The 26289-nt window shown below is 40.3% G+C and overlaps 1 protein-coding gene across 2 annotated transcripts in view; it reads right to left on the bottom strand.

Annotated features, from left to right (window-relative positions):
• The window catches only part of NELL1 (neural EGFL like 1), an 821556-nt gene that overhangs the window by 202152 nt on the left and 593115 nt on the right, over positions 1 to 26289 (bottom strand). For both annotated transcript variants that reach the window (XM_040638900.1, XM_040638901.1), the window contains exon 15: positions 12737 to 12832. In XM_040638900.1, the coding sequence (XP_040494834.1) occupies positions 12737 to 12832 (96 nt within the window). The remainder of the gene's footprint in view (positions 1 to 12736; positions 12833 to 26289) is intronic.

Raw genomic sequence — 26289 nt, 5'->3', positions numbered from 1 at the left:
TGACTGTGATACTTCCACATATCTGAAGACCAAACATCTAGAAAAGTTAAAGCTTGTCATTGGTTGCTTGACATCATTTTTAATGAAAGAGAGTGTCATAATAATTTGCTGAGAGTAAATCAGAAAGTGCTTAAAAGTGCAATTTACAGCCTTTAACTGTTCTAATCAAGCAGTCCAATCCAGAAGGACTGCTTGGCGATTTAAGAACCTGGGAATCACCATATCTGGCTGTGCTTAGTAGGGTCAGGGATATGCTCTGACAGGCCAGGGAGGAAAGAGGAACTTACTTATCCTAAAATGAACCACCTAGTTTACGTATCAAAGTTTTTCTCATAGATACCAGTGCTGCTGTCATTCAGAAACATGCTATACAAATCCCATATGATCTCTTCTAGATTTCTTATCATTAACACCTTGGTGTGAGAGTAGCAACAGGGATGAAAGAAAAGTGATTAGGACACATATTTTGGTTTGGAGATACTGTGGGATAATAATTGCTATATCAAGTTAATATTTTGTAGGTTTTGCGGGGCAAGGGAGAGAAGTTAAGCTATGTCTGTCAGCTATGCTACAGGGATGGGTGGTAGGAAGAGAGGGGAGAGAAAACAAGTCAACAGGCAGTCACGTGTGATACATTTTAGGAAAGGGAAACCCAGGTTGATGTGCAGCATGCTGGAAGGGGAGTGACCTTGACCAAGGAGGCAGAAAATATTTTTGAACAACAGCTTAAGCTAAGATCTGTGTGAAAGAACAAGGGAAGCTGAGGACTGGTTATGGTGGGGTAAAAAGGAAAGTGGAGAAAGCAAGCAAAGAGTTCCACATAGAGCCAATACCACAGGCAGGGGCCTGAGGTAGAAAGATTATTGCTTTGAGAAAATCTGAAAAAGGTCAGCGTGGGAAGGGATTGATTATAACGTGGCATGGGGAAGTGGCTCAGAGTGGGTCAGCAATACTACTGAAAGGAAGCTGGAGTTTATGCCACAGGTACTGGAGACCATTTAAGGTTTCTCAGCACAGAAGTAATTTGATCGTATTTGTATTTTACAGCGTTGATATTGGCTGCAATGCAGGAAGAATATTTTTTTCCTGAGGGAGGAAATGGACTTGGGGTCTAAAGACTTGCCTTCTAGCCATTCCAGGCAAAAACCATTCTAATGATTCAGATGAGGCAGTAGGATGGAGAGGAAAAAAAAAAAAAAAAAAGACTGCAGTAACTAATGGGGAAGTGAGGGTGAAGGAGAAATCAAGGATAATTCTGACTACATATGACCTAAAAATATCAGGAATAAGGGTGTGTGATTGACAACAATAATTTTCTTATTCTTCCCAAGATATACCATGAAAATAGTATTGTGTCTTTGGAGACTACCACAAAAACTAAGAGATCCTTACTATCTATTGATTCAAAAAATATTTTGGTCAACTGCTGTGTGCCAGGCACTGTTCTGGGTACTAAAGGTACAGTGGCAATAAGACCAAAAGCCCCTCCTCATGGAGCTTAAATCCTGGGCAGGCCATCAGACCATACAAAGAAAAGCATGATCATATCAGACAGTGACAAAGGCTTCGAAGACAATAAAACAGTGACCAGGAGGAGGGCATGTATTATTTTATTTTATTTGGGGGGGTGCACAGTGGGAGGGGCAGAAGGACAAGCAGAGTCCCCACTGAATGCAGAGCCTGACGTGGGGCTGGATCCCAGGTTCCTGAGATCATGACCTGAGCCATAGTCAGATGCTTAACCAACTGAGCCACCCAGGCTCCCCAGGACATGTATTATTTTAGTTAGGGATGAGGGTCTCTCTGAGGAGATAACTCTTGAACAAATACGTAACATGAGGGAGCTGAAAATTCTAAGCAAACCAAAGAGTAAAAGAAACAGGACTACTGTGTTCTCAGAAAATCAAGGAGACCATTATGACTGGAAAAGATGGCATACAAGTGAGGGGAGCACACTGAACTGAAGGGGGCAGGTAGGTAACGGCGGGGAGGGGACCCAGAGTGTGTAGTCTCACAGGCCATTGTAATGACTTCGACTGTGTGAAAATAGGGAACTATAGAGGATTTGGGACAGAGGAATGACTAGATCTAAATTATTTAACAATGTCCCCTTGATTACTTTGTTGAACGGAGACTATAATTGCACCACAGGGAAAGGAAGGTAGGTCAGGTTTCTACGTTCATCTGGATTAGAGATGATGAGGTCATGTCCGAGAATGATAGTGGTAGAGATGTGTAATTTAGATTCCAGATAGATGTTCGAGGCCAAGCAAAGATTTAGATATGCAGTGAAAACCAAAAGTCAAGAACGATTTCAAGATCTTGATCCAGGGAATGTGAAAGGATAGATCCCTGCTATCGACTGGAAGACCAATGAGGGAGACCACAGGAGGAGCAACGTGAGACGGAGAAGGATCAGAGGTATTCTAGATTACTGGAGAGCCTCAATGACCACTCTTTTCTATTGTTTTAAATTAACATATCTGTGAGCAACATGGAAGTCGGTGTGCTGCCAGCAGAGAGAACATTACAACGAAAAGCTCAGGGATTGGTAAAACTAAATAAATAAAAGGTGCATTTCAATGGCCAGAAGTAGTTTAGAACAGGCAGGACTGTAGATTATGTGAAGGAGAAGGAGGAGATAAAGCTAGAGAGGTAAGACCAGTCACCGAGGTCTTTCTTTGTATATCACGCGGTGGAATTTGCCTTTATCTCCTAAGCACTGAGAAGGTAATGAAAGGTTTTCTCAGCACGGTATTCCTTAACAAAATGAAATCATGATAAGAAAACCTTTCAGTACCTCCTCAGTGCTTATAAGATAAAGTGTCCCCTCATGGACTCAATCTACTTTAGCTAAAATTGTGGCCACCCACAGATAACTTTAAGGTCTCTGTTAAACTGGAGAATGCTTTAAAATCACATTAGCCCACCAAGCCAGAAACTGCTTATCTCTTCAACCATTACCAGAATGAATGCATACATGCTGATGTTTGATTTATCATATTTTGGACCCGACTGAACATATTCAGGCAACTACCTTTTCTAATCAGTGGATTCTATGAGGAGAGAGTGATGCAAATCGCAAGAGTTATATTCCCTCTCAGTCTGTCTATTGGCTTCAATTAGTCTTTTTTCCACATGATTTATAGCATAGTATGTATTCTGGGATACAAAGAATTCTTAGATACTGGTTACTAGAGAAAGGTTGTAATTTCTGGGTTCCAGTTGGTCATATTTTCACAGACACTTGGACTTCCTTTCCGGTTAGCCATTGTGCTTCAAGTTACAGTGGTGTTTGTATTCCCCAGGGTATAGGATTAAAAATGAGTATATGAACCAAACTCCTGACTTTCACAGTTCAGTAGTGTGAGCTTTCCTGGTGGGGAACAAGAATTGCTCGTCATATAAAGAGTCAGGAATTATTTTCTGCTTTACTAAGTAGACAAGGTAATAGCTAATAGCTTTCGTTTATTTGATGGGGAAGACCAATCTATTAAAAAGATTGGCTCCCTTCACTTTGCTTTCTCGAAAGGCATGCTGACAGAGCTACTTAAAATACACGAAATTTTTATATTAACGGCATTTCTGTCCTCCATCCCAATATGATATAGTTTGACTTAGGTGTCTTTTAAATGAGATTTCAATTGGAGTTATTATGACTTGCGATTTACAAAATGAAAAGACTGGACCATGTGAAATTTAAGGTCCTTCCCTGTACCCATTCATTTATTCATTTATCAAGTGTTTACTGAACTCAAATGTAATAGGGTATTTAAACTGGACTTCTCCCATGCCAGAGATCTGGCAGATGATAATGCATTAAGGATCCCTGCATTCCGAAGCTGAGTGCTAGATTATTTTACAATACTTCCAAAAATCAATTGTGCCTACACTAACCACCTTCCAGATTTGTAAACAAAGGTCTAGAAATTCAACAAGGTATGTTGACAAGGCCCAAAGTAAGGATTTTGTTCAAGAAAGTTTTTCTGGCATGCTAACTGCTCTAGGTGAATTCTTTTGGGGGGAGGGGAGTGGAGGGAGAGAGGGAAGACCTTCCTCTGAAGGCTCGCAGACTGGTGACAGACTTCAAGGACACACACAAATGTCCTCCGGATAGTGAAGGACATAGCAACTGGTATTTGATTCATACCTCAGAAATCTAAAAGTTAATGCCTGGATCTGTGGCTGCCTCAGCCACATGGCAGAGCAAAAACAAACAAAAAACCACATTAAGAGAAGGCTGCAGTTGGGGTGATGGAGGGGAACAGTATCTGCTTTGTGGGGATCCTACAGAAGAGTGTCATAGCTTCCACCTAGTTATCTGTGAATCTTACAGGGCCAAGGAGTCACAAGAGAGGAGGGGACCTTCACAAGTTTAGAGCTACAGAAGGATGAAAAGGTTGTCCGTGTCAATGGAACTTCACTTGGAAAGCCCTAGTGACTGAAGACCTTCACCAAAGCATCTCACGAAGCAAGAACCAGCAGCTGCACATCTCCCATCCAGAAGACCTCAATGCTGGAAGACCACCGTACTGGTTCTATGAGGCCTTATCCTCTCTCCCATAACACTCTCACCCTGGGTAAGACTCAGGACACCTATGAATTTTAAAATAGCATACTGAAAGAAAAAAAGGGAAACTGTCCATACCTGCTTCTCACTGTAGACTTCTTAGATCGAGGCAGCCAGATGAGTGGGGACAGTAAAAAGTTACTACTTAGTGTTAATACAATATTGACTTAGTTGCTTAACTGAGACTTTTTTTAGTCCTGAAAGCTCCCAAATAACACAAGGATCTGATAAGCCATAGTGAGATCAGCATCTTCCTGGCATTTTTTTCTGTGCACAGTGCCTGTGTGTCTGTGCATAAAAACTGGACTCATACTGAACATGCCATTTTTATTTTATAATGTCTAGTGCATAGAGCGTGCTCCCCAGATCCAGGAAAATTTAAAAATATTCTCCATTGGGGCAGTACTCTTCTGATTCTCATTTTTTCAATCAAGAAACTGAGGCACAAAAGATAGAAGTAACTTCCCAAGATAATAGAGCAAGGCTGCAGAATTGGACAGTATGCTTCCAGAGTTTATATTCTTAAGTGTACATCTCCCATCTCATTAAATACTCTTCCTCTGTAGGTTTTAAAGGTTCCAGACAATCATTACCTGTAATTTATTTCACTAATTCTCTATTGTTATAAACCTAGGTTGCTTCCGGTGTATTAATATTTCAAATGCCATCCTTTCAAAGTTTTAAGTATATCCTCAAACCCCATTCATGTACCCATCTCTGATTATTCTCTCAGTGGAAATTCCTAAGGAAGTTTGATGAATGAGCTTGGACCATGTTAAGGTTTTGCTAAGAGGATTACTCCCATGTTATACAGAAAGGCTGACGGTGCTCCCATCACATAGATAGTCAAGAGTGGAATTTGGGAAGAGTATCCAGGTTTCCTGGTGCCAAACTGAGAATCACAATGTTGTTTTTCTATGTGAATTTGGGGAATCAAGAAAGGGGTAAGGAAATATTTGTAGAAGGAACAGTGGGTAACCTTTTCGATGAGGTCTCACCTCTGCCTAGGTACAAAGCCACCTATGCTATCAATAATGGAATGAGAACTTGGTGTTATGTCTTCAATCTCAACTCCAACAAATGGGAAACAATAGCAAGAAAATATCATCTCCAAGAACCATATCTAGTTCATGCCATTGTTTCAAGCGAATTAACTCANCTCTTTCCCCAGAGCAAAACTCTGGGGCATAAATGAATGTGTTTGCTTGATACAAAATTATATAAAATGTTTATGGGACCAGAGAGGATATGAATTGTTAAAGATGACGTGAATAAAAACACTTTGAATGGTACGGTGCAAGGCCACAAGAGCTGGCAGAAAGACTAGCGACCTTGGTAGTAGCAGATGAACAGAAGGCATGGCTCCACCATTTACCTGCCGAGTGTCCTTGGGGAAGTAGCCTATGATTTTTGAGTCTCAATTTTATCGCCTAGTAAATTGAGAACAGAATTAACGATAGATATCATTTCCAGACACCTCCTAAATGCCAGGAATCTATCAAGTGATTTAAATCGATGATTTCATTTAATCTCACCATAATATTATGAAATAAATAACACTAATAGCCCTCTTTTTAGTGGCTATCAAGCTTAGAAACATTACATATATCTGATCCCATTAGCATAGGTTCTGAAACCCCATCTCAAAATGAGCTAGTGTGGCTTCAGAGATTGTGCCCTTAACCCCTATTTTGTTTACTCTCTTCCTGCCTAAGGCACAACAAAGAAGTTGAAAGGAATACGTAAAAACAATGCACATAATGAAGCAGGAAATTATGGCTCATTCGTCATAGGAGAACAAAATATATCTGGTCTTCCATAGAATCTGTTTCGTTTAAGTGCCCTTGGACACAGGTAATGCAATCAAGAGGCAAAACATGACTGGAAGGTGTATGAACTTTGGAATAGCCATACATGGGTTAGAACCCCAACTCCACTAGTGACTGGCTGAATAACACACCTCCGTGTTCAAAAGGGTGAAACTAGCTGCCTCACAAGAAGTAACAGATGCAGACTTTTGGGGACTTAGCTGGGCAGTAGGCTAATGCAAATTTCATTTCACAGAGGCTAAACACTTCATGAGGCACACCTAGTATCAGAACTCAGACCTCTGTCCCTTAGTCCAGTCTTTTCCCCCATCCCCAGCTCGCATCCCTAATGTATAGTCCAAGTCCCTGTTTGTGAACAAAAGGTATCACTCCTTATGGTTGTACTTAAATGAGTTGAAAACGCGCTCTGTTTCAAGGAGATGAGAATGAAAAATGCCTGGAGGTATTTTTCCCTATGCCTGAAATCTGGCAAAATGGTGATCCTGGCAGGTCAAGGACAGGGTTTTGAAATAGCGCCAAGCAGCTCTGAGGGTTAAGTGGCAATCCCATTTTGGAGCCATGGGGAAGTGTGTTGGACCTCTGACCCAATTTCTCCACCATCGCTGAAAAAAGAAGAAAAGGTGAGTGGGTGGAGTTGAGGACAAGAAGAAGGTACTGCACAAGGTACTTGAGGTGAATGAACTCAGTGTTAGTGGGTTTGGGCTCCCCTCTTCCTCCACTACAATGTCTCTCCTCTGCTAGTCTCTATTTCTGGAAATACCCGGAGCAGGTCATAGCTCCCCAAGCAAATTCACACTCTGATGACTTCAATGAAATTTTGACAGAGCATCTGTGTGCATTCCTTTTTGGTGGGGTCGACTCAGAGAAACCTCAAATCCTCCTATCTCCCTTTTAAATGATGCCACCAAAACACTGTTTACTCCGGCACCTACTGGCTACGTGACGGCAGCAACCTTAGTAACAGAAGCCGCCATTTCCTGAGCCTGCACATGTGCCAGCCCACCAGAGAAAGCTCCTGCTGAGAAAAGGTAGATAAGTCTCCTAACTGTTAGGACTTTGAACAGGCACATTTGCACTCATCCTTTTCCCACATGCCTTCCTGTGACACCTGGAGAGGAAAAAGAAAAAGTATTCTCTTCTCCATTTACAGAATGGAACTACTACCCACCTTCTTAAAAGCTCTTAAAATGTTTCCCTGAAACAAGGGAGGGCAGAGAAAATGCATATAGATAAATGTCCGTACAGCTCTCTCAAACCCAGAGCAGTATTTAAAATCTGGAAGGATACGAAGTCTTTGTTTCTGACCATTCTTTTTACCTGGTGGATGGATAACACACTCAGGGCAAACTGCTACCCTCTGTCTATCTATCTGCAAGTTCCTGAGGCACAGGGAAAGGAACAGAATAAATTATCTGGCTAAAAGTCATTTCCTTTTAAGGAAAAGGTAAAAGACCCCCAGGAACTGAGAAAAATGAAGTCCTTTTTGTGAGTTTTTATGTTCTTTGTAGTAATGATTTTTACAAGTTTAAAATAAACACGAAGAATATTTATTGTATGAGAAAATCCAGATAACCACAATAAGAAAACAATAGCTATTGGAAATTATATTGCCAATGGATAACACTGTCAAACGTGTTTGTTTTTTGGGATTTTTTTTTTTTTTTTTTTTTTGCTATTTATTGATGTCCCTGAATATTTTTGATCAGGTTCTTAATATGCTTTGGAAAGGCTTGCAGATTAAGGTCTGCTATTTTTATAATACCAGCATATTTTTTCCCAGTTTTTTACATTACACTATGGTCTAGCCTATAGTTTGATGAGTACTGCCCAGTTCTCACTGTCTGATTCACAAGATGTTGGTTATGAGTGCCAGGATTTATACAATTTAGAATTCATGGAATATACAAATAGGGAAAGGCAGTAAAATTAGCTGTCCTGTGCGTACCACCACACAAAACACCTGCATTTATATCCCAGTCAAAACACCTACTAAAAGTGACTGCCTAGTATTGTCAGAGAGAAATCATTTTAGAGAAAATTCCATTTAAAATGTGTGCATCTAAGTTTTATACTATGAGACATTATCACATTACATATATTGAAAACTTTCTTCTAAAAAAAGGAAAGAACAGGGGCACCTGGGTGGCTCAATCAGTTAAGCGTCTGACTCTTGATTTCAGCTCAGGTCATGATCTCAGGGTTGTGAGACTGAGCCCCAAAGATTCTTTCTCTCCCTCTGCCCGCCCCTTCCCCCGCTTGCACATGCTAAGAAGGAAAGAAGGGGAAGGAAGGAGGGAGGGAAGGAGGGAGGGAAGGAGGGAGGGAGGGAGGAAAGAAAGAAAGAAAATAAAGGATTTCTCTTCCTTCAGGAGAACACAAGGGTTAGGGTCATGTGCTTCCTGGGTGGGGTTGAAGCATTCACGTGTTTACACTGTCACTGGGAGGAAGTGGATGGAGAACCAGCCCAGCTTCCATATCAACCTTGTTCCTAGAACCACAAGAAGGTGTGCCTCACATACCATATGATGGGTATCAGCCAGTCTCTGGTTCTTGATTGTCAAGAATGTTCTAAATTACAGCAATTCTAGGCACTTCTAAAAATGATCAACAGATGCTTTAAAATATTTTCTCTAGCAAAAAATGCTTATAATTTTTATATTATCAACTAACACTGATACATTTACCTAAACCATACATGTGTGTGTACAGACACACACACATAAACACACACACATACATATACACTCACACATATATACACACATACCATTTTTGTAAAAGACTTTTTAAATGCTAATTTAAACCCAGTGTTGACCACAGGAATTAATTCTGCCTCCCTGAGACTATTTGGCAATATCAAGAGACATTTCTGCTTGTCATGACTGGGGATGACACAGCTAATGGTATTTAGTGGGTATAGAGTCCAGTGATGTTGCTTCAAATCCTAGCACAGGACAGCCCTCTACAACAAAGAATTATCTGCCACAAGGTCAATACTGTCAAGGTTAAGAAACCCTTAATTACACACAGGTTGATACCTTGTATGTAATCTCGACTTGTCCTTGCTTGCAAATTTGCTTAATGCTAAGTAGAAAACTTAATCTCATTCAGTTCCCAAAAGATGGTGCTCTGTTTTACGGTAGGTAACCTACTTTTGGATTTAGTGTAGCTCTTTGATTTCACATTTGAAAAGTCTCTTCTGTTGTTTCATTTTGTCTTATGTTTGGCTACATTATGTCAGTGTGGCATGATGTCCTGTTAGCATTCTTAGGTCAACAAGAAAGCTTTCTCCAGCAGCCCTTTCTATCCTAAAAGTAGCAAAACTACTCCTCTCATTCTTCACTCTTCTCTCTCATTACACATCTCAATGTTTATGGTGAAACCAAATCAAAGGTAAGGGCACAGAGAAGAGCCAACATAACGCACTGTCCAGAAACCAAGGGGGTTAAATTTTGTTTATCTTGAGTGGGATTATGAAAAGTTTACATTTACTAAAATCTCTCAATATAAAATAAATGCAGAGTTATTCATCTTTGTGTTATATACCAAACACAGGTGGGTGTTTTACCATCATTAAATTCTAGATAGGCATTTTCTTTACTAAATGATTTCAATGATTTAACTAAATGTGCTTGTATTCTGAAAGGCTGAATATCACAATGGATAAAACCAATAACCATGGGGACCACAGGAAACATTTTGAGACTAAACATAAGTGAATTCCATATAGCTCAAATGAGACCATTTAATTAGCCCTAAAATTGAAAGAAACAAAAGATTTAGTCTAATCATGCTATGAGACATTCATAATGCATTTGCATTTTTCCCTTGTACCCTGAGACTCAAGGCATCCAACATCACTATTCAATGGAAAACAGAATTATTTAATGTTTATTACTAATGATCAACATGACAAAGTAATTCAGATAAGATATGGCACAGGCTTTCAGTATTTTCCTACAATTCACCTACCTCCCTTGCACACAATTGGAAAATATGTACTTTATTCTACTCATAAAAAATCTTTCAGAATTATAATACTGGCTAGTATCAAAGAGAACGGCTTTCCTACTGATGGGAGATAGCATCTCACGTGGAGACACTTTTTTTTTTTAACCTTACAATAACTGTGCACATATTCAAGAAAATGCAATTCTTACCCTCAAAGTCAACATGTATATTTGTAACATTTAGGTAGGAACCCATGTCCTGCCAGTCCTTGTTTTATTTTTCCCTCTGGTCTTGATTTCCTCCTTTATCTCTATTTTTCGTGCTCCACTTTATGGACCAGAATGTAAGCACTGATTCAACCAACCACTTACTAAGCAGAGAAAAGGCCAGAGGTCAACTGAACAAGCCATCAGAAACCACAATTAATTTTTCCTGAGCTGCCACTGACTCAGACCCTGGTCTAAGATCAATGCTCTCCCCTAATTCTTTAAAAGGTAAAAAGAGTGAGAACTTCACAGGAGTTCTGGTTAAGTATCTCAACAATAATATAACAACTGCTTTCTAACAGGCAACATGAGGTGCTTGGTGAAAGTATAGATTTGGGGACCTTCCTTACCAGACTTTCTGATTCACCAGGTATGGGGCAGAAGTGCAGGAATCTGGATTTTAACAGGAAGTCCACGTATTATCCTTGAGAAACACACACAAGGGTTTCTAACGCAGGCTTTGTGTAATGCAACTTATGTTTTATTCTCAGTTCTAATACTGGCTCTGTTAGCATTGCAAAGATTGCTTCACCTGGCTAAAGCTTTAGTTTGCCATCTGTATAAAACTGGAGTAATGATATCAATCTCGTTTGTTGTTAATATTAAAGCATTCATTTACAAGGCCTGAGACGTAACTAGTACATGATAGATCGTATATCAGTAGTAGTATCCGTCATGATCAACATCACCATCACCATCCTGTCCCCACGAATCCCTGTATACTCATTTTAGGGAAACATAGCAATTCTAGCGGAAATAAGGCGAAACCTTTAGATTTTTTTTTCATTTCAGAAAACCTAATCAAAATCCAATGTAGTGCAATAAAGGCAGGCGTGTTAAGTTACCATTAAGTTTCTTTGCTTTTGGCAAGAATATTTCAGCTCCATGTGGTAATGTTCTCACGCTGCTCAGAGGCAGAACTTGGCTCCTTTACAGGTCTCTTTTTAAGGATAAGCCGATTAATATTATTTAATAAATGTGACTTGATTTGTTGGTAATATCAGAAAATATGGAAACAATGGCATGCACATTGTTGAATTCCTTGTTGAATAATTTATGTGAATTTTGACATGTTTTTGAAAGGATCGGGCTGCCTTCTAAATATACAGGCAGCACAATGTAATATGTTGGACAATTTGGGGCATAATAAATAGGCTTATTAAAAAAATGAAACCTTTAAACACGAAGGAAAAAAGAGCTTTGCTTAGATCTTTGGCATTAGATGAAGACATCCTCCCCTTCATCAAATAATAGGAATGATGATGACAACATCGTATTTCCACTTTTCTCTACTGTCCTATGGTAAGTGTCAGGTGTGCTTTTCCCTTCTCAGAAAAATACAGTACAGCGGTTTTACCCTAATAAAACTCATGGACAAATACACTGAAATATTTAGTTTTATATGGTATAGACCCATTGCTTGTGTTGATTACAAACACTGGCACACTCACATTGAATGTCAAATTTCACTTACACAAAGGTAGGAAGACTCCTTCAATTAATGACAGAGCTGGATCTCACCAAATAGCACCGAGTGTAAACACTACATTTACTGAAAATAGAAAGGGGCACATAGTGGAATCTTACCAATACTAATCGGCTTATATTACCAGGTCCATGAAGGATAATGTTTGTAATAAACCAATATTAGAATAAAATTCCAAGCACACCAATAAACCTGCTGGAGTTATTTAACATGCTTTTACGCAAGGAGCATGTGGTTCTAATTTAGATTCGTTGATGCAGCGGATTGTTAAAACTCCAATAGTTGCGTGTGATGCTATCCAATAGATGATAAGTGGGGCAGGTCAGTTCGTGAGGCTTTATCTCTAATTAGCACTAAAAATGCACACTGCAAACTATCGCAGAGAAAAGACTGGACCTTGCTAAATTAGACACACTGGAGGAAGAGCAAAAGAAGCCCTATTTTCAAACGGAAGGTGCCTAATATGCAGTAATCAAAAGATACCCACTTTGGGAGAGGTATATCCATCATCCAAACATGACATATCAAGCCATCCTGCAGCACTATACCCAGAGAGACAGATCCATTCTCTCTGGAAGTCACTCTCTCTATCTTCACTCCCTACCCCCCCAAAGAACAAAACAGGCAAGGTTACCTTTCTCACAGCGGCTTCCTGTGAATCCAGAAGGACAGACGCATTTGTTAGGAGCCACACATGTGCCACCATATCTGCAGCCCTCCTGGCAGAACGCTGTCACACAAAAAAGAAGAGATTTCTCTTAGATAAGATGGTATAAGGAAGCTTATGGTGAATAGTGCGAACACTGAAACAATTCTTTCTTTGGTGCATAGAGCATACATACCTGTGTTAACATATTTAAAAGTCTTGATATACAAAAAGAAATAAATGTTATACCTATTTCACTGGTTTACATGAGATCATTTGAAATAATATTCTGCACACAGCTGGCTTGTGCTAAGTGTTAGTATGAGCAGCTATTACTGGTGCTGTTATTCTGATTATTGAGATATATGAAATCAAATAGGATAAATCGAGTAACAAGAAAGGACAGGGTAGGGGTAAAGGCAAAAGCATTTAAAATACTATTTTGTAACTACTCTTATAGCATCTTTTATTATAATAAAACATTTTCCATGACTTTAAAAGATTTAGGGTAGTCAATATAATTTTTTAAGGTTTTCTTTCTTTCTTTCTTTCTTTCTTTCTTTCTTTCTTTCTTTCGAGCACATGTGAGCAGGGGGAGGGGAAGAGGGAGACGGAGAATCTCAAGCAGATTCCACACTGAGCACAAGGCGGACCTGGGGCTTGATCCCACGACCCTGAGATCATGACCTGAGCCAAAACCAAGAGCTGGATGCTTAACTGACTGAGCCACCCAGGCACCCCAGGTAATCGATATAATTTCCGATAATATATATTTAAGTGCTTACTTTTGAATATTTAAGATATTTTCAACAATTCTATAATAAAACAATGCCTTGTCTTTATAGCTAAAATGCTTAACACACCTCAAATTATTCCTTTGGGGGAAATGCTTCATTGTGAAAATGGGGTTTCAAAGGGTATGGACTTTGATAAGCCTTTTTTTTTAAAAATTTTATTTATTTATTTGACAGAGAGAGAGAGACAACCAGCGAGAGAGGGAACACACAGCGAGAGAGGGAACACGGCAGGGAGAGTGGGAGAGGAAGAACCAGGCTCCCAGCACAGGAGCCCGAAGCGGGGCTCAATCCCAGGACTCTGGGATCATGCCCTGAGCCAAAGGCAAACGCTTAATGACTGAGCCACCCAGGCAGCCCTGATAAGCCTTTTGATAAGCATCAAAAAATGATCCCAACCCCATCTCAGTGCTACCCTGCTAGTCTTCTGAGACCAGGTTACGTTCCCTTATTACCCACCAGCACAGCATAGTTCTGGGAACCTCTCCTTTGCAGTACTAACTACCTTTGTCCACTTACATGTAATTGATTACCATCTTTTGTTTCATCCACTGGACCGTAAGACCCATCAGGACAAGTAACTGGGATTGTTCTTGTTTCCCATTGTACCACAATTTCAGAACCCAAGAACACAGTAGATGCTTAAAAATAGTTGCTGAATGAATTCACCTATATTTTGCAGATTATTCTGATCAGAAAACTCTATTCTAACAATTCCTCAACACTTCCATGCCAAATAATTTGTTATCAAGCCTTGCAGGATAACCAATAATTCAGTGTACCAAAACTGCAAAATTTCTCATTAATGAAGATGATTGCAACTTGTTACCACAGAGTTTCTTTTTCACATGAGAGCTAGGTGAGCAAATGTTTTTAATTGCAATTAGAAACATGTCACCCTGGAAAGATGCCATGGTTATATTTTGTCATCATCACATAAATAATATGGGTTTAACTTTAAAAAGCTACATCACGTCTTTGGATAGTTCAACACTAGTTCAGGTACATAGAACTTCTCACAATATTGTCGTTCTCCACATCATCTCCTATCCCCTGGATAATTTAATATTCTGTAGCTTAGTAATTAATTGTCAGCTCCCATGCGTCTGCCAGAGGACAGATAGTGCATACCTTGCTATTCAAATAGCATTTCCCATTTTCCAGCATCTTAGTACCCTGAGACTATGCAAAAAAACATTTACACAATATCTGCCTTCGTATGTTCATCAAAAATCAATATGTATACAAATATGTGCATACAAATGTGTACAAATTTTGTCCCCCCAAGTCACACATTTGTGTTCTGATGACTGCCATTTCAAGGTATCTAACATATAGCTCTGCATCAATGTTGATAACCAAAAATAAAATAAAATAAAGTGTTTTTGCAAGCTGAAAATGACAGATGGAAACTGGTACAGCAAAGTTTCAAGTGACCCCAAAAGAAGACAGGGGTTTGGAAACAAGAAGCTCAGCTTGGGTTTCATTAGTGAAATAAAGAATGTGTGATCCAGATACACACACATGTATACACACAGATGGTATAGGTCAGATTCATAATACATGTGTGCTCCTGATTTACTCAACTCTTTTTTTTCTTATTTTTTTAATGTTTTTTTTTTAGCTGTGTAGCACTTTATTTTTTTTTCTTTAATGATTTTTTATTATATTATGTTAGTCACCATACAGTACATCCCCGGTTTCCGATATAAAGTTCGATGACTCATTAGTTGCATATAACACCCAGTGCACCATGCAATACATGCCCTCCTTACTACCCATCACCGGCCTATCCCATTCCCCCACCCCCCTCCCCTCTGAGGCCCTCAGTTTGTTTCTCATAGTCCATAGTCTCTCATGTTTCATTCCCCCTTCTGATTACCCCCCCTTTCTTTATCCCTTTCTTCCCCTACTGATCATTCTAGTTCTTATGTTCCATAGATGAGAGAAATCATATGATAGTTGTCTTTCTCTGCTTGACTTATTTCACTTAGTATTATCTCCTCCAGTGCCGTCCATGTTGTAGCAAATGTTGAGAACTCGTTCTTTCTGATAGCTGAGTAATATTCCATTGTATATATGGACCACAACTTCTTAATCCAGTCATCTGTTGAAGGGCATCTCGGCTCCTTCCACGATTTAGCTATTGTGGACAGTGCTGCTATGAACATTGGGGTGCATATGGCCCTTCTCTTCACTACGTCTGTATCTTTGGGGTAAATACCCAGTAGTGCAATGGCTGGATCATAGGGTAGCTCAATTTTTAACTTTTTAAGGGACCTCCACACTGTTTTCCAGAGTGGCTGTACCAACTTTCATTCCCACCAACAATGTAGGAGGGATCCCCTTTCTCCACATCCTCTCCAACAATTGTTGTTTCTTGCCTTGTCTATTTTTGCCATTCTAACTGGCGTAAGGTGGTATCTTAGTGTGGTTTTGATTTGAATTTCCCTGATGGCTAATGATTTTGAACATTTTTTCATGTGTCTGTTAGCCATTTGTATGTCTTCATTGGAAAAGTGTCTGTTCATATCTTCTGCCCATGTTTTGATTTATTTGTTTCTCGCGTATTGAGTTTGAGAAGTTCTTTGTAGATCTTGGATACCAGTCTTTTATCTGTAGTGTCATTTGCAAATATATTCTCCCATTCCGTGGGCTGCCTCTTAGTTTTTCTGTTTCCTTGGCTGTGCAGAAGCTTTTTATCTTGATGAAGTCCCACAAGTTCATTTTATCTTTTGTTTCTCTTCCCTTTGGAGATGTGTCATGAAAAAGGTTGCTTCGGCTGATGTCGTAGAGGTTGCTGCCTATGTTCTCCTCTAGAATTTTGATGGATTCCTGTCTCACATCGAGGTCTTTCATCCATTTGGAGTTTATTTTTGTGTATGGTGTGAGAGATTGGTCAAGTTTCATTCTTTTGCATGTAGCTGTCCAATTTTCCCAGCACCATTTACTGAAGAGACTGTCTTTTTTCCACCGGATGTTTTTTCCTGCTTTATCTAAGATTAGTTGCCCAAAAAGCCGAGGGTCCATTTCTGGGTTCTCTGTTCCGTTCCATTGGCCTGTGTGTCTGTTTTTGTGCCAGTACCATGCTGTCTTTGTGATCACAGCTTTGTAGTACAGCTCGAAATCCGGCATTGTGATACTCAATTCTTAAGAAGAAATGAGATTTTGTAAAGAAAGCATGAGATGTTTGTGATGTTCTAAGAACGTAGATGTCATAATAAATATGGTGCTATGAGGATGAAATGAGTTAATATTCATAAGGGTCTTTAAATAGTGTGTGCTACATAGTGTTAAGGAAGTATCTTGTTAAATAAATTTGATTTACAGCCATAATGTTATGGCTGGGAAACATGGACCAAGAACAAATCATCAAACACCTAAACAACATAGACCCATCCAACAAGGTGTTTGGCTTCACCAAGGATGGGTCAAAGGCATTCCTTGTTATTTGTGCTTTAATTTCTAATAATAGTAGTATGGCCCTTATTGTGGTGTTATTAGGTAGGTTTTACTATTTCTTCTACAGAAAAGGTGAAACTGGGGCTCAAAAATGAAGTACCCCATCTCAGGCCATACAGGTAGCAAAGCAGTAGAGTCAAGATTCAAGCAAAGACTTCTTTGGCTACAAAGTCTTGCCTTTTCTTTATATGTCATAGGGCAGGTTAATCTGCAATCCAGTATTTACGTGGGCAGCTTTATTCTTTTTTCGATAGTTCTATAAGGGCTAAGGAAACCGACTATACATTGAAAGAAAAATATATGTCCAAATTGCACATGTGGCATGAAGAAAGGGGGGTCGGGAGCTCAAGTTCATGTATGTCTTATCTCATCTCCATTTTTTCTGAGCCACATCACAATTGCCCAAATCCAGGCACATATGATTTTTAACAGAATTTATCTGGAATAAAAAAGAAATTCATTACCTACTTGAACCTCAAAGATTATGATGAAGTAATTTAAAAAACAAAACACAAAAACAAATAAAGAAGGAGCATGCCACCCAAAACTTAAACTACTTGAAATCAAGATTAATGCAAGTGTTCTTTGAATACCTTAAAGGATGTTAAACTACACTGGCATCCGAGACTAAAGGTTATAAATAGATTATTTATATCTGGTTCTTCTTGACCAATTATCAACCTAGCATTTCAAGAAAGCCATTCTGATACTCAGGGGACCTATAATTTTGTGCAGCATTACTTTGCTGATGGCATAACCAAAACAAGAAGCCAAGTCACCATTACATGTCTTTCTAGTTTATGAGAAGACAGGATAGTAGAACTACATGGCTCAAATCCTTGTTCTATATTTATTGGCTGTGTCACCTACAGCAAATTATTTCACTCCTGTGGGCCTCAGTTTTCTCAAGAACAAAGCAATAATGCTAATAACACCCATGCTGTGCAGGATAAACTCAATTACCAAAGTAGACCACCCAGCACAGGGCACTGCAGGTGTAATGTGCTCAAGAACTAGACTTGACTGTTATTTACCACCAGGATTCTGGTTTTCCAAATGACAATACTATTACACACCCGTTTTTGTGCTACATTCTGGAGATGTGGCAGTGACTTAGACAGAAAAAGATCCCTGTGCAGTGGAGCTTATTCTTTAATGAGGGCTCATTGTCACTCCTTCCTTGACTTGATGAGTTTAGTAGTATCATGTGGTTTGCAGTGGAACTTGGAGCCACAGCTCCTCTGCAAACTCAAAAAAACTCAGGCATCGTGGGTATGTTGCAATTTGTCAACCACTTTCCTATTTCTGAAGCATGGTTTGAATAGATTACAAATATACAATGAAATTATAAACCTGAATCTGTCATCACATTGTCATTTGTTATTAATGTACTATCCTGGGGGAGATGTTGCACTGGATCAACTCTGAAATGGTATTATTCTATTTTTGAAAGGACTCTTTGCATTGTGCAAGAAAATAAAATCAGAAAACTCAAAATTGAGGGAGCACTAATCCATAGAAAGGCTACTTGTTTTTCATTAAAAAATTCTCAGCATGTGAAACAACAAACTTGGGCATTAAGGGGAACAAAATGAGAATGTGGGTTTGCAGATGTCAGTTTGTAGATGCCCAGTATCATCATCATGTGTTTAATTTGACAAAAGTAGTTTTACACTAATAAAAAAAGTCACAACCATTCAAGTTCTAAACACTTTGCAGGATCCTCTTAAAGTTTTATGGGCATATATTTAGTTTCTAGGGACACCCTGTATCCTGACAAAAATACAAGGGAACATACAAGTCTCAGCACCATCTGATAAAAGGAAACCCTTTGCTTCCCTCCTGGTTTCCTTGAGGAAGCTTTCCTTAAGTTCATTTCTGACCTCTCTTTCCAGCATTGCTCGCTCTGCCCTGTGGAGGTAAAGGAATTAAATTCTATTGGTAAATGTAGGCAGAATATGTATCAGGATGATGATTCTCAGGTGGGAGAAGCAGGAGACTAGGCAGAGGACCACCATATGCATAGAAGTATGTAACTGTTACATCTCTAATTTAGTTCTGGATAATTTGTTACTAGATATGAATAACATCATTTAAAAATAACCACCAAAGTGTCTAAATAAATGATAGCTGACCACATGGACTGATGATTACAGGATGTCTTGAATCAAAGATTATAATTAAGGTGATTATGCGCACCTAAAATCCAAAAAGGATGGGGGAGGAAATATATAAAACTATTTGTGCTCAATAAAACTCTATGGCCACCTGGCATCTCTCTTGGGAGTAAACTGCCATCAGATGGAATGAATTTTCCTTACCTCCTGAATGACACCTTCCTCCCTGGGACGTGGTTGGTAAGTTGGCCTTACACTGTGTTCATGCTTAGCAAACGACCTTGCCTTACAGAATGAAACTTATGTTCTTCAACTCCATTCTGTCAGTAACAACGGGGTTATCACCTCCATGTTTGCTTTTTGGTTTATGTGTCTATCAAAGACCCCCTCAAACATTTTTGATTGTCAGAAGATGGCAGGTGGGGTCAGTGTGCTAACGGCAATTGGTGGTAGAGGACAGGGATGTTGTTAAACACCTTGCAATGCATAGGTTGACCCTGCATAACAAAGAATTATCTGGCCCCAAATGTCAATAGCGTTGAGACTGACGAAGTGTGTTCCAACTTAACACAGTTTAAGCCTACTAGGTGTCTCCAGGAGCAAAATTCTGTTATTTTAACCTCCCCCCCCCACTTCTCCCCTCTCAATTTCTCCCCTCAAAAAACAGTTTAAAATACAGAGAAAAAGTAAGAGTAGAATCATCCAGGTGGCTAGTCTGATACATAAAACCAAACATCCAGATGTCTTCAACTCTCAATTTTCATATCATTCTGGTCTCAAGCACACAATATATTGTGTAAGTTAATATTTAATTATTGGCCCCAAATCGCCTTCATCCCTATCACTTACCATCTGTGTTTGTGTCCACAATTCCAATAGGCCTTTACACTCCCCTTTTCAACAGTACTAACAATAGTAATGGCGAATTCCATTTTTGGAAGACCTATTATGTACTTTATAGACAATATTCCATGTTATGCTAACAACAGCAGCACTGTGCATTAGTCATTCTATCCTCATTGTCAGATGAGAAAGCTGCCTTAGAGAGGCTGAAGGTCACAATGCTATGAAGTGGTAGCCTGGGTTTCGAGTCCCATGTCAACCACCTCTCTAAGCCATCCACTTGGGGCCTTCCCACCTACCATGTGCAGATGGCATGCTGGATACAGAGAAATCTACAACTAGGTGAGAGATGGTCCCCATCCCCAGGAAGTTCACAATCTAGTGACAGAGAGTGGCACATATAAAACCAAGCATCATACTACAGTAGCAGTATGAATAAAGTGCTGAGAGAACATGCAGGAGAACATGATAAATTTTGCCTAGTGGACTTGGGGCAAAGCTTTCAACTGAGCTGGCATTTGAGTTGGCTCTGGAAGAATGAATGGGATTTTTGCCAAGTAGAGAAGCATAGGAAAAAGGACAGTTCAGGTCAAGGTTTGTCCTGCAGAAAGGTACTGAACAGAAGATGAAAATGAGCCAGCGTTTACAACTCACGTCAAGGTCAGAGACCAAACAGTAGAAGAGAATGCAGTAAGCCATGCACGCAAGCAGGAGCATTTTAGAATCTGTGAGCCATCCTCTCCATCTTCCTATTTCCCATCCACTTCCCGGATTTGTTAGTGACCTTCCGGCCCAGTAATGTACTGCCTGGACATCTGCATACAGACTTTTCTTTTATTCTGTCCATCATTCTAGTTATCTGGTTTAAGATCATGCTTTGCTAATATTTTTTTACTACACTAAATAGTAAGAAATAAGTTTTATATCAGAAACGTTGACATACACACAACCAGTAATCTAAGATTGACTCTTAGTCTGTGTAATGCATTTCGGTATTTTCTATTACATTGCCTTCCATCGTATTGCCTTGTATTGTACTCTGTTCTCTATTATTTATAAAATATAGCTACGATCCAATGACTTGCTTCCCTAGCCCACTAAACCTGCAGTTTAAACTATGCCCTTATTTCATACATCCTTGGTAATCACTGTATTATTCTAGTCCATAGCATTCCGTGACGGTGTGGGGGGGTACAGTCACTTTTAGATTAGTCTTGAGATTTTGGTCTTAGCTCTAGAAACACTGATATAAGAAAATGTCTGTAATGCTGCTATTTTCTGTGGATGTAGTTGTAACAGAGGCCCTCTGGTCTGGAAAGTCAAAATATTCACTATATGGGTCTTCATGGAAAATCTGTTACAGAGGATAAATTAGATGGGAATGGCACAGGTTGAATGGAGACACAGTGCATCCTTTTGCATTTTTTTTTTTTTTTTGAGGGGCCTTGCTATATATATGCCTCTCTAACTGGACTGTGAGATTCTTAAGGACCAGGGCCATATTTTTTTGGCAATTCTTCCTTCCTCTACGTCATCTGGAACTCTGGTGATGCTAAACCTCTATTTTCTTGTAAATTAAATTATATAAACAAAACAACATTTGATAAGACAGTTTTGTGTCATGAACTGTATCATGAAATTTGAGATAAACATCTGACCAAGTCAGATCAATTCAGTTTTAGAAATGTCTCAAACATCTATTATGTATTAAGACACTAGACGCTCTAATAAGAGATGATCCCTGCCCTCCAGAACCTGTGAGTCTATTACAGTGGTTCTCCCTGAGGGCAATCCTCCCCTCCCCAGGGGATATTTGACAATGTCTGGAGACCTTTTCAGTACTCGTGGGTAGAGACCAGGGATGCTGCTGCCGAGCAGCCTGCGTGCACAGGACAAGCCCAAAGCAAGGACGCATCCAGCACAAAATGCCAACAGCGCCAAAGGCTAGAAAAGGTAGACAATCCTTTAGTCATTCAACAATTACTTATTGAACACCTTCTGCGCCAAAGATTATTCCAAGAACCAGGGATTACAAAGAATAGATAAAAATATCTCAACTTATGGTCTACATTCTAGTGGGAGAAGATACAGAACAACAAAACAGATGTGTAAGTGACACAGTAAGTTAGATGAAAGGTGACACAGCGAGAAACAGAAGAGAGCAGGGGAGCGGGGGCTGTGCCAGGGGGAAAGGTTGCAATTAAACAAGGGGGTAATGGAAGGCCTCACTGAGCAGGTGACGTATGAGTAAAGACCCAAGCAGAGAAAGAAAGCATGAGCCATCAAGCAGAAAAGTGTACCAAGCAGAGGTTACAGCACGTGCAAAAGCCCTGAGGTGTGGGTTGTACAGATCATGTAGTGCTTTACAGATCCCAGCAATACTGCCTACACAAACTCAAAGGAGGCAGAGAGAAGGAAAGGACTGCTTCTTCCCAGAAGGTCAAAGAGAGGTCCACACAACAGTGGAAGCCTAAGCTGAATCAGAAAAACAGTGACTAACCAGGCAGGTTGGGACCAAGGACGGTCAAGTCAGGGGTGGGGAGGAACAGCACAGGCAGAAGGACAGAGGCATGGAGCACCACTGGTGGAACCAAAGGAGGACTGAGCTTGCTAGAGGACAGACCGTGAGGAAGGAGAAGGGGTGACTGGAGCTGGCATTCGAATAACCCAGGCTTTGGGCTATTTCACTGAAGAGCCACTCCCACTCTGCCTTTCTTATTGGGGTCCCAGCTCTTAGGAAGGATTAGGGATGGCCAACATTGTCTTCTTTTCCTGCAATTCCAATTTCATTCAGAGTAAGACTGGTGGCTTTTGCCTAGGAAGGCACCTTCAAATGTTCAATATGAATAGTTTCATGAGTTTTCTGAAATGTAGAAATGGATGAAACATATAAAAGGAAGAGCAATTCTGCAGGATATCTCTAAAAACTTGGGAATGAGGAATATTCGGCCCTGATTTTGTGCACAAAGGGGTCAATCATTGACACATTACCCAAACACAGGTGCCTGGGTAATTCTCCTGCAGAGCCTACAGCCTGGTGAATGGTTAAGACTCTGGAAACAGATCTAGATTCCAGCCCTTATTAGCTGATTGATTCCCAACCTTCAACTTTGGTAAGGTATGACTGATATAAAACATTGTGTAAGTTTAAGGTGAAAAATGTATTGATTTATTACATTTATATATCACAAAAGGATTACTATCAGGACCTTAATTTGAATACTGCTTAATCTTAATTAAACATCAAATTCCTTAACTGTATCGTTAAGTCGATGGGAAAACCTAGGGCATACTGGTATTACCAGCATTAAATAAGTAGTGCATATCAAGTACTTGTCACAGTGCCCACAAACAGTAGGTGCTCAATAATGGTTAGTTCCTCTTAAAACTGGCAGTCTCTTTCTCTCCAGGTGAATTAACATAGTGAAGCAATGTCTCCGCAAATATGAAAATTCTTTGTGGTCGGTCTTCCCTAACTGGTGTAAAAATCAATGCCAGGGTTTGAGAGTTTGTCGAGGACTAGAATCAATAGCAAGTTAAATAATGAGGGATTAAGACAAAAACCTAAGAGGAGGAACAGAGTAAGAGGTGGTGTGCAAAATTCAAAAAGCAAAATTCAGGAAGTTAGTTAAGGACCCCCTACGATGCAAAAACTAAGGCAAACAGTCAAAGAGTATCTTTGCAACAAAAACTCTGAAAGCAGTTCGTAATTTGGTGCTCTGCATTTACAGGAGCGCTAAGAAATAGAAGCATGAAAGTGCTCTCCGTGGAAAGCAGCTGAGGAGAATGCCGGGTGAGGGGGTCAGAAGGTTTCCTGCTGCACGGCCATATTAGAGCCAAGACATGGATTACCCTGGGAGGTCACAGTCTGGAGACGTTTAAGAAATAAATTCCAGCAAGCTCTCCCAGGGAAAAGCATTCTGTGATTTTATATAACCACATGGAGTTAAATCTTGAGTGAGATATGAATCCAGGCTGCGGGGATAGTAGCTGGGTCATTTGGGTGGACCAGAGTTCCTGAGAGGGCTTTTCCATTTCCTACCTACCTCCAGCGTGAAATCGGAGCAATTTCTCAGATTCGTAAAGCATTTTGTGCTTTTGTTGAAAAAGTTCTGCACAAGAATCTTAAAAGGCAATTTGTAATGGTGCCTTCATTCTGTAATGAATGGGGACACAGAGAGGAGAGACGCTCAATGACTTGGCCAAGAAAAAGTCAATTACGAGGCAGAGACTGAGAATCCCAGGCTCTGGGATTCTGACACAGCATCAGCACCTGAGAAGTGATGCCAACTTCTCCCAGTGGGAGAAAGCTTGTTTGGCTTCTTGAAGGAGTAAGTGGGGAGGGGAAGGAAAGAGGGTAGAAATAAGGGGGGAAGGAAAGATGAGAAAAAGGAGGGAGGAAGAAGAAGAACTGTCTTAGCGGTCAAACAGCAGCAAACACTGCTCTCCCTATCCCCATCCTTTCAATACCTAACACAGACACCTTGACGGTCAGATGACGGGCTCCGGGACACAGCCTGCCGGGGTGCAAATCTCAGGTCTTTTTCTAGCTGTGTAACCCAGAGCTTATGGAGAAACATCTGCAAACATCATTTTCCTCATGACAGAATGGGAAATTAAAGCAGCACCTTCTTTATACGGTTGTTGTGAGGGGTAAGATGACTGCAGGTCAAGCGCTGAGAGCCAGGTGCTCAAAGGATATTAATAATTCTCAACGTTATTATCGTTAGTTATATACTTACATACACAGAGGAGAAACCCACCTAGGGAAAAAGACACTGACATGGGCAACTAAAGGTAAATGGGACCCTCACTCACAGCGTTACCAGGCTGTTGTTTGCATTTTGTGGAAGGGGTGCTATTTTTCATTTTCGTGCTTCAAGGTCCCAAAGCAAGAAAGTCAGAATTAGAACTATTAATTATCATGTTGCAGAATGCAAAGCATTCCTAAGAGCCCTGCTTGCTGGAGGATTCAAAAACATATATTTGACCTTTCTTTGGTTGCCTTCAAAGTCAAAAGCCAGGGTCCTCTTAAGTGAGCTTGTCTGATTAATGGCTGGGCTCGTGCTGCACATACCCGCCGGGCCTCGAGCCTTCGCCGCTGCCTGGTTATCTGTCTTTCTAGATGTTTAGCTATATCTCACCTACAGCATGAGCTGCCCTCATTCCTGAGCTAATGTTATTTTTGAAATATCTAGGCTCAAGTCCCCCAGAATGTATTTCTAATTTATAGCAGCACAGTGGAGGTAAAAGAGCACAGTCCCTGGAATCAGAGAAACCTGGATTACATCACTAGCTGTGTGACCTTCAGCAAGTGACTAACCTTCTCTGAGCCTCTGTTTGCCCACCTGTGAGAGGAAACAGGACTACCTTTTCTGCAAGCTGGGGTGAGAATGACAGGGTAAATATGACGGCCAGCGGCATAGAGCCTGTGCATTGCCTCCCTCTGCAGAATGCTCCCACCACTTGTCACCAGCAGCCTTCTCCCACCCGGTGTTCTTCGCTTGCATATCCATCTGGGGCACCTGCACGATACTGACCATGCAGGGATTAGGCAAGCTGCCCCACTGTTTCCTGAGGGCGCTGTACGGGAGTTTCCATGATGTCCATCTCCCTGCCCAGCTCAGACTCTCAGCTGGAAGGGAATCCTCTCATGGAGAGAACTTTCAAATCGCTCTCCCCTAGCCACAGTGTGCACGGATGCTGAATCCGCCCAGTTACTACGATCTCAGGAGAGAAACAACAGTTCGAGAGGACCCGGGCCGGAGGGACGGAAAGATGGCCTCTCACAGCCCCGGCTGGTGTGCGTGCGGGGTACACAGGAGAGATGCGAAGCTTCCCACGGAAATCGTTCCATAACATTTGGGCCTCAAATGTTCCTCCTTGCGTCAGTGAGGAGGAGGAAGCTCAAGTAAAAAAAAAGTACTTTGCAACAGAAACGAGCCTACAAGGGACCAGAACACCACTGAGCAGGTTCCCAAACGGATCAAATCTACTATTAAGTAGATTTGATTAAGAATGATTAAGAATCATGCCTCATTTTTTTTTGTTCATTTGTTTGGTTTTTTTAGTGGGAAGGAACACCAGATTAATATTAGAACCCACAGCAGGCCTTAGTAATTTCTTTATAATGTTATGTTGAAAATTTATTTTAAGAAAGCATGAGTTCAGCAAATCTCAAAAGTTTTCATTTCTTTTATGAAGTTCTTAGTTAAAAAAAATTCTAAAAATTGTTCATCTATTCTTTCGAAAACTATCAGTTGAGATTCTATAATGCACCAAGTACCCTGTTAGGCCCTTCACGTAGATCAGAGCAGAAAATGTC

The sequence above is a fragment of the Ursus maritimus genome, unplaced genomic scaffold, assembly GCF_017311325.1.
Source record: "Ursus maritimus isolate PB19 unplaced genomic scaffold, ASM1731132v1 scaffold_23, whole genome shotgun sequence".
NCBI classification, from domain to species: Eukaryota; Metazoa; Chordata; class Mammalia; order Carnivora; family Ursidae; genus Ursus; species Ursus maritimus.
This window is presented reverse-complemented; position numbering and strand designations above follow the sequence as displayed.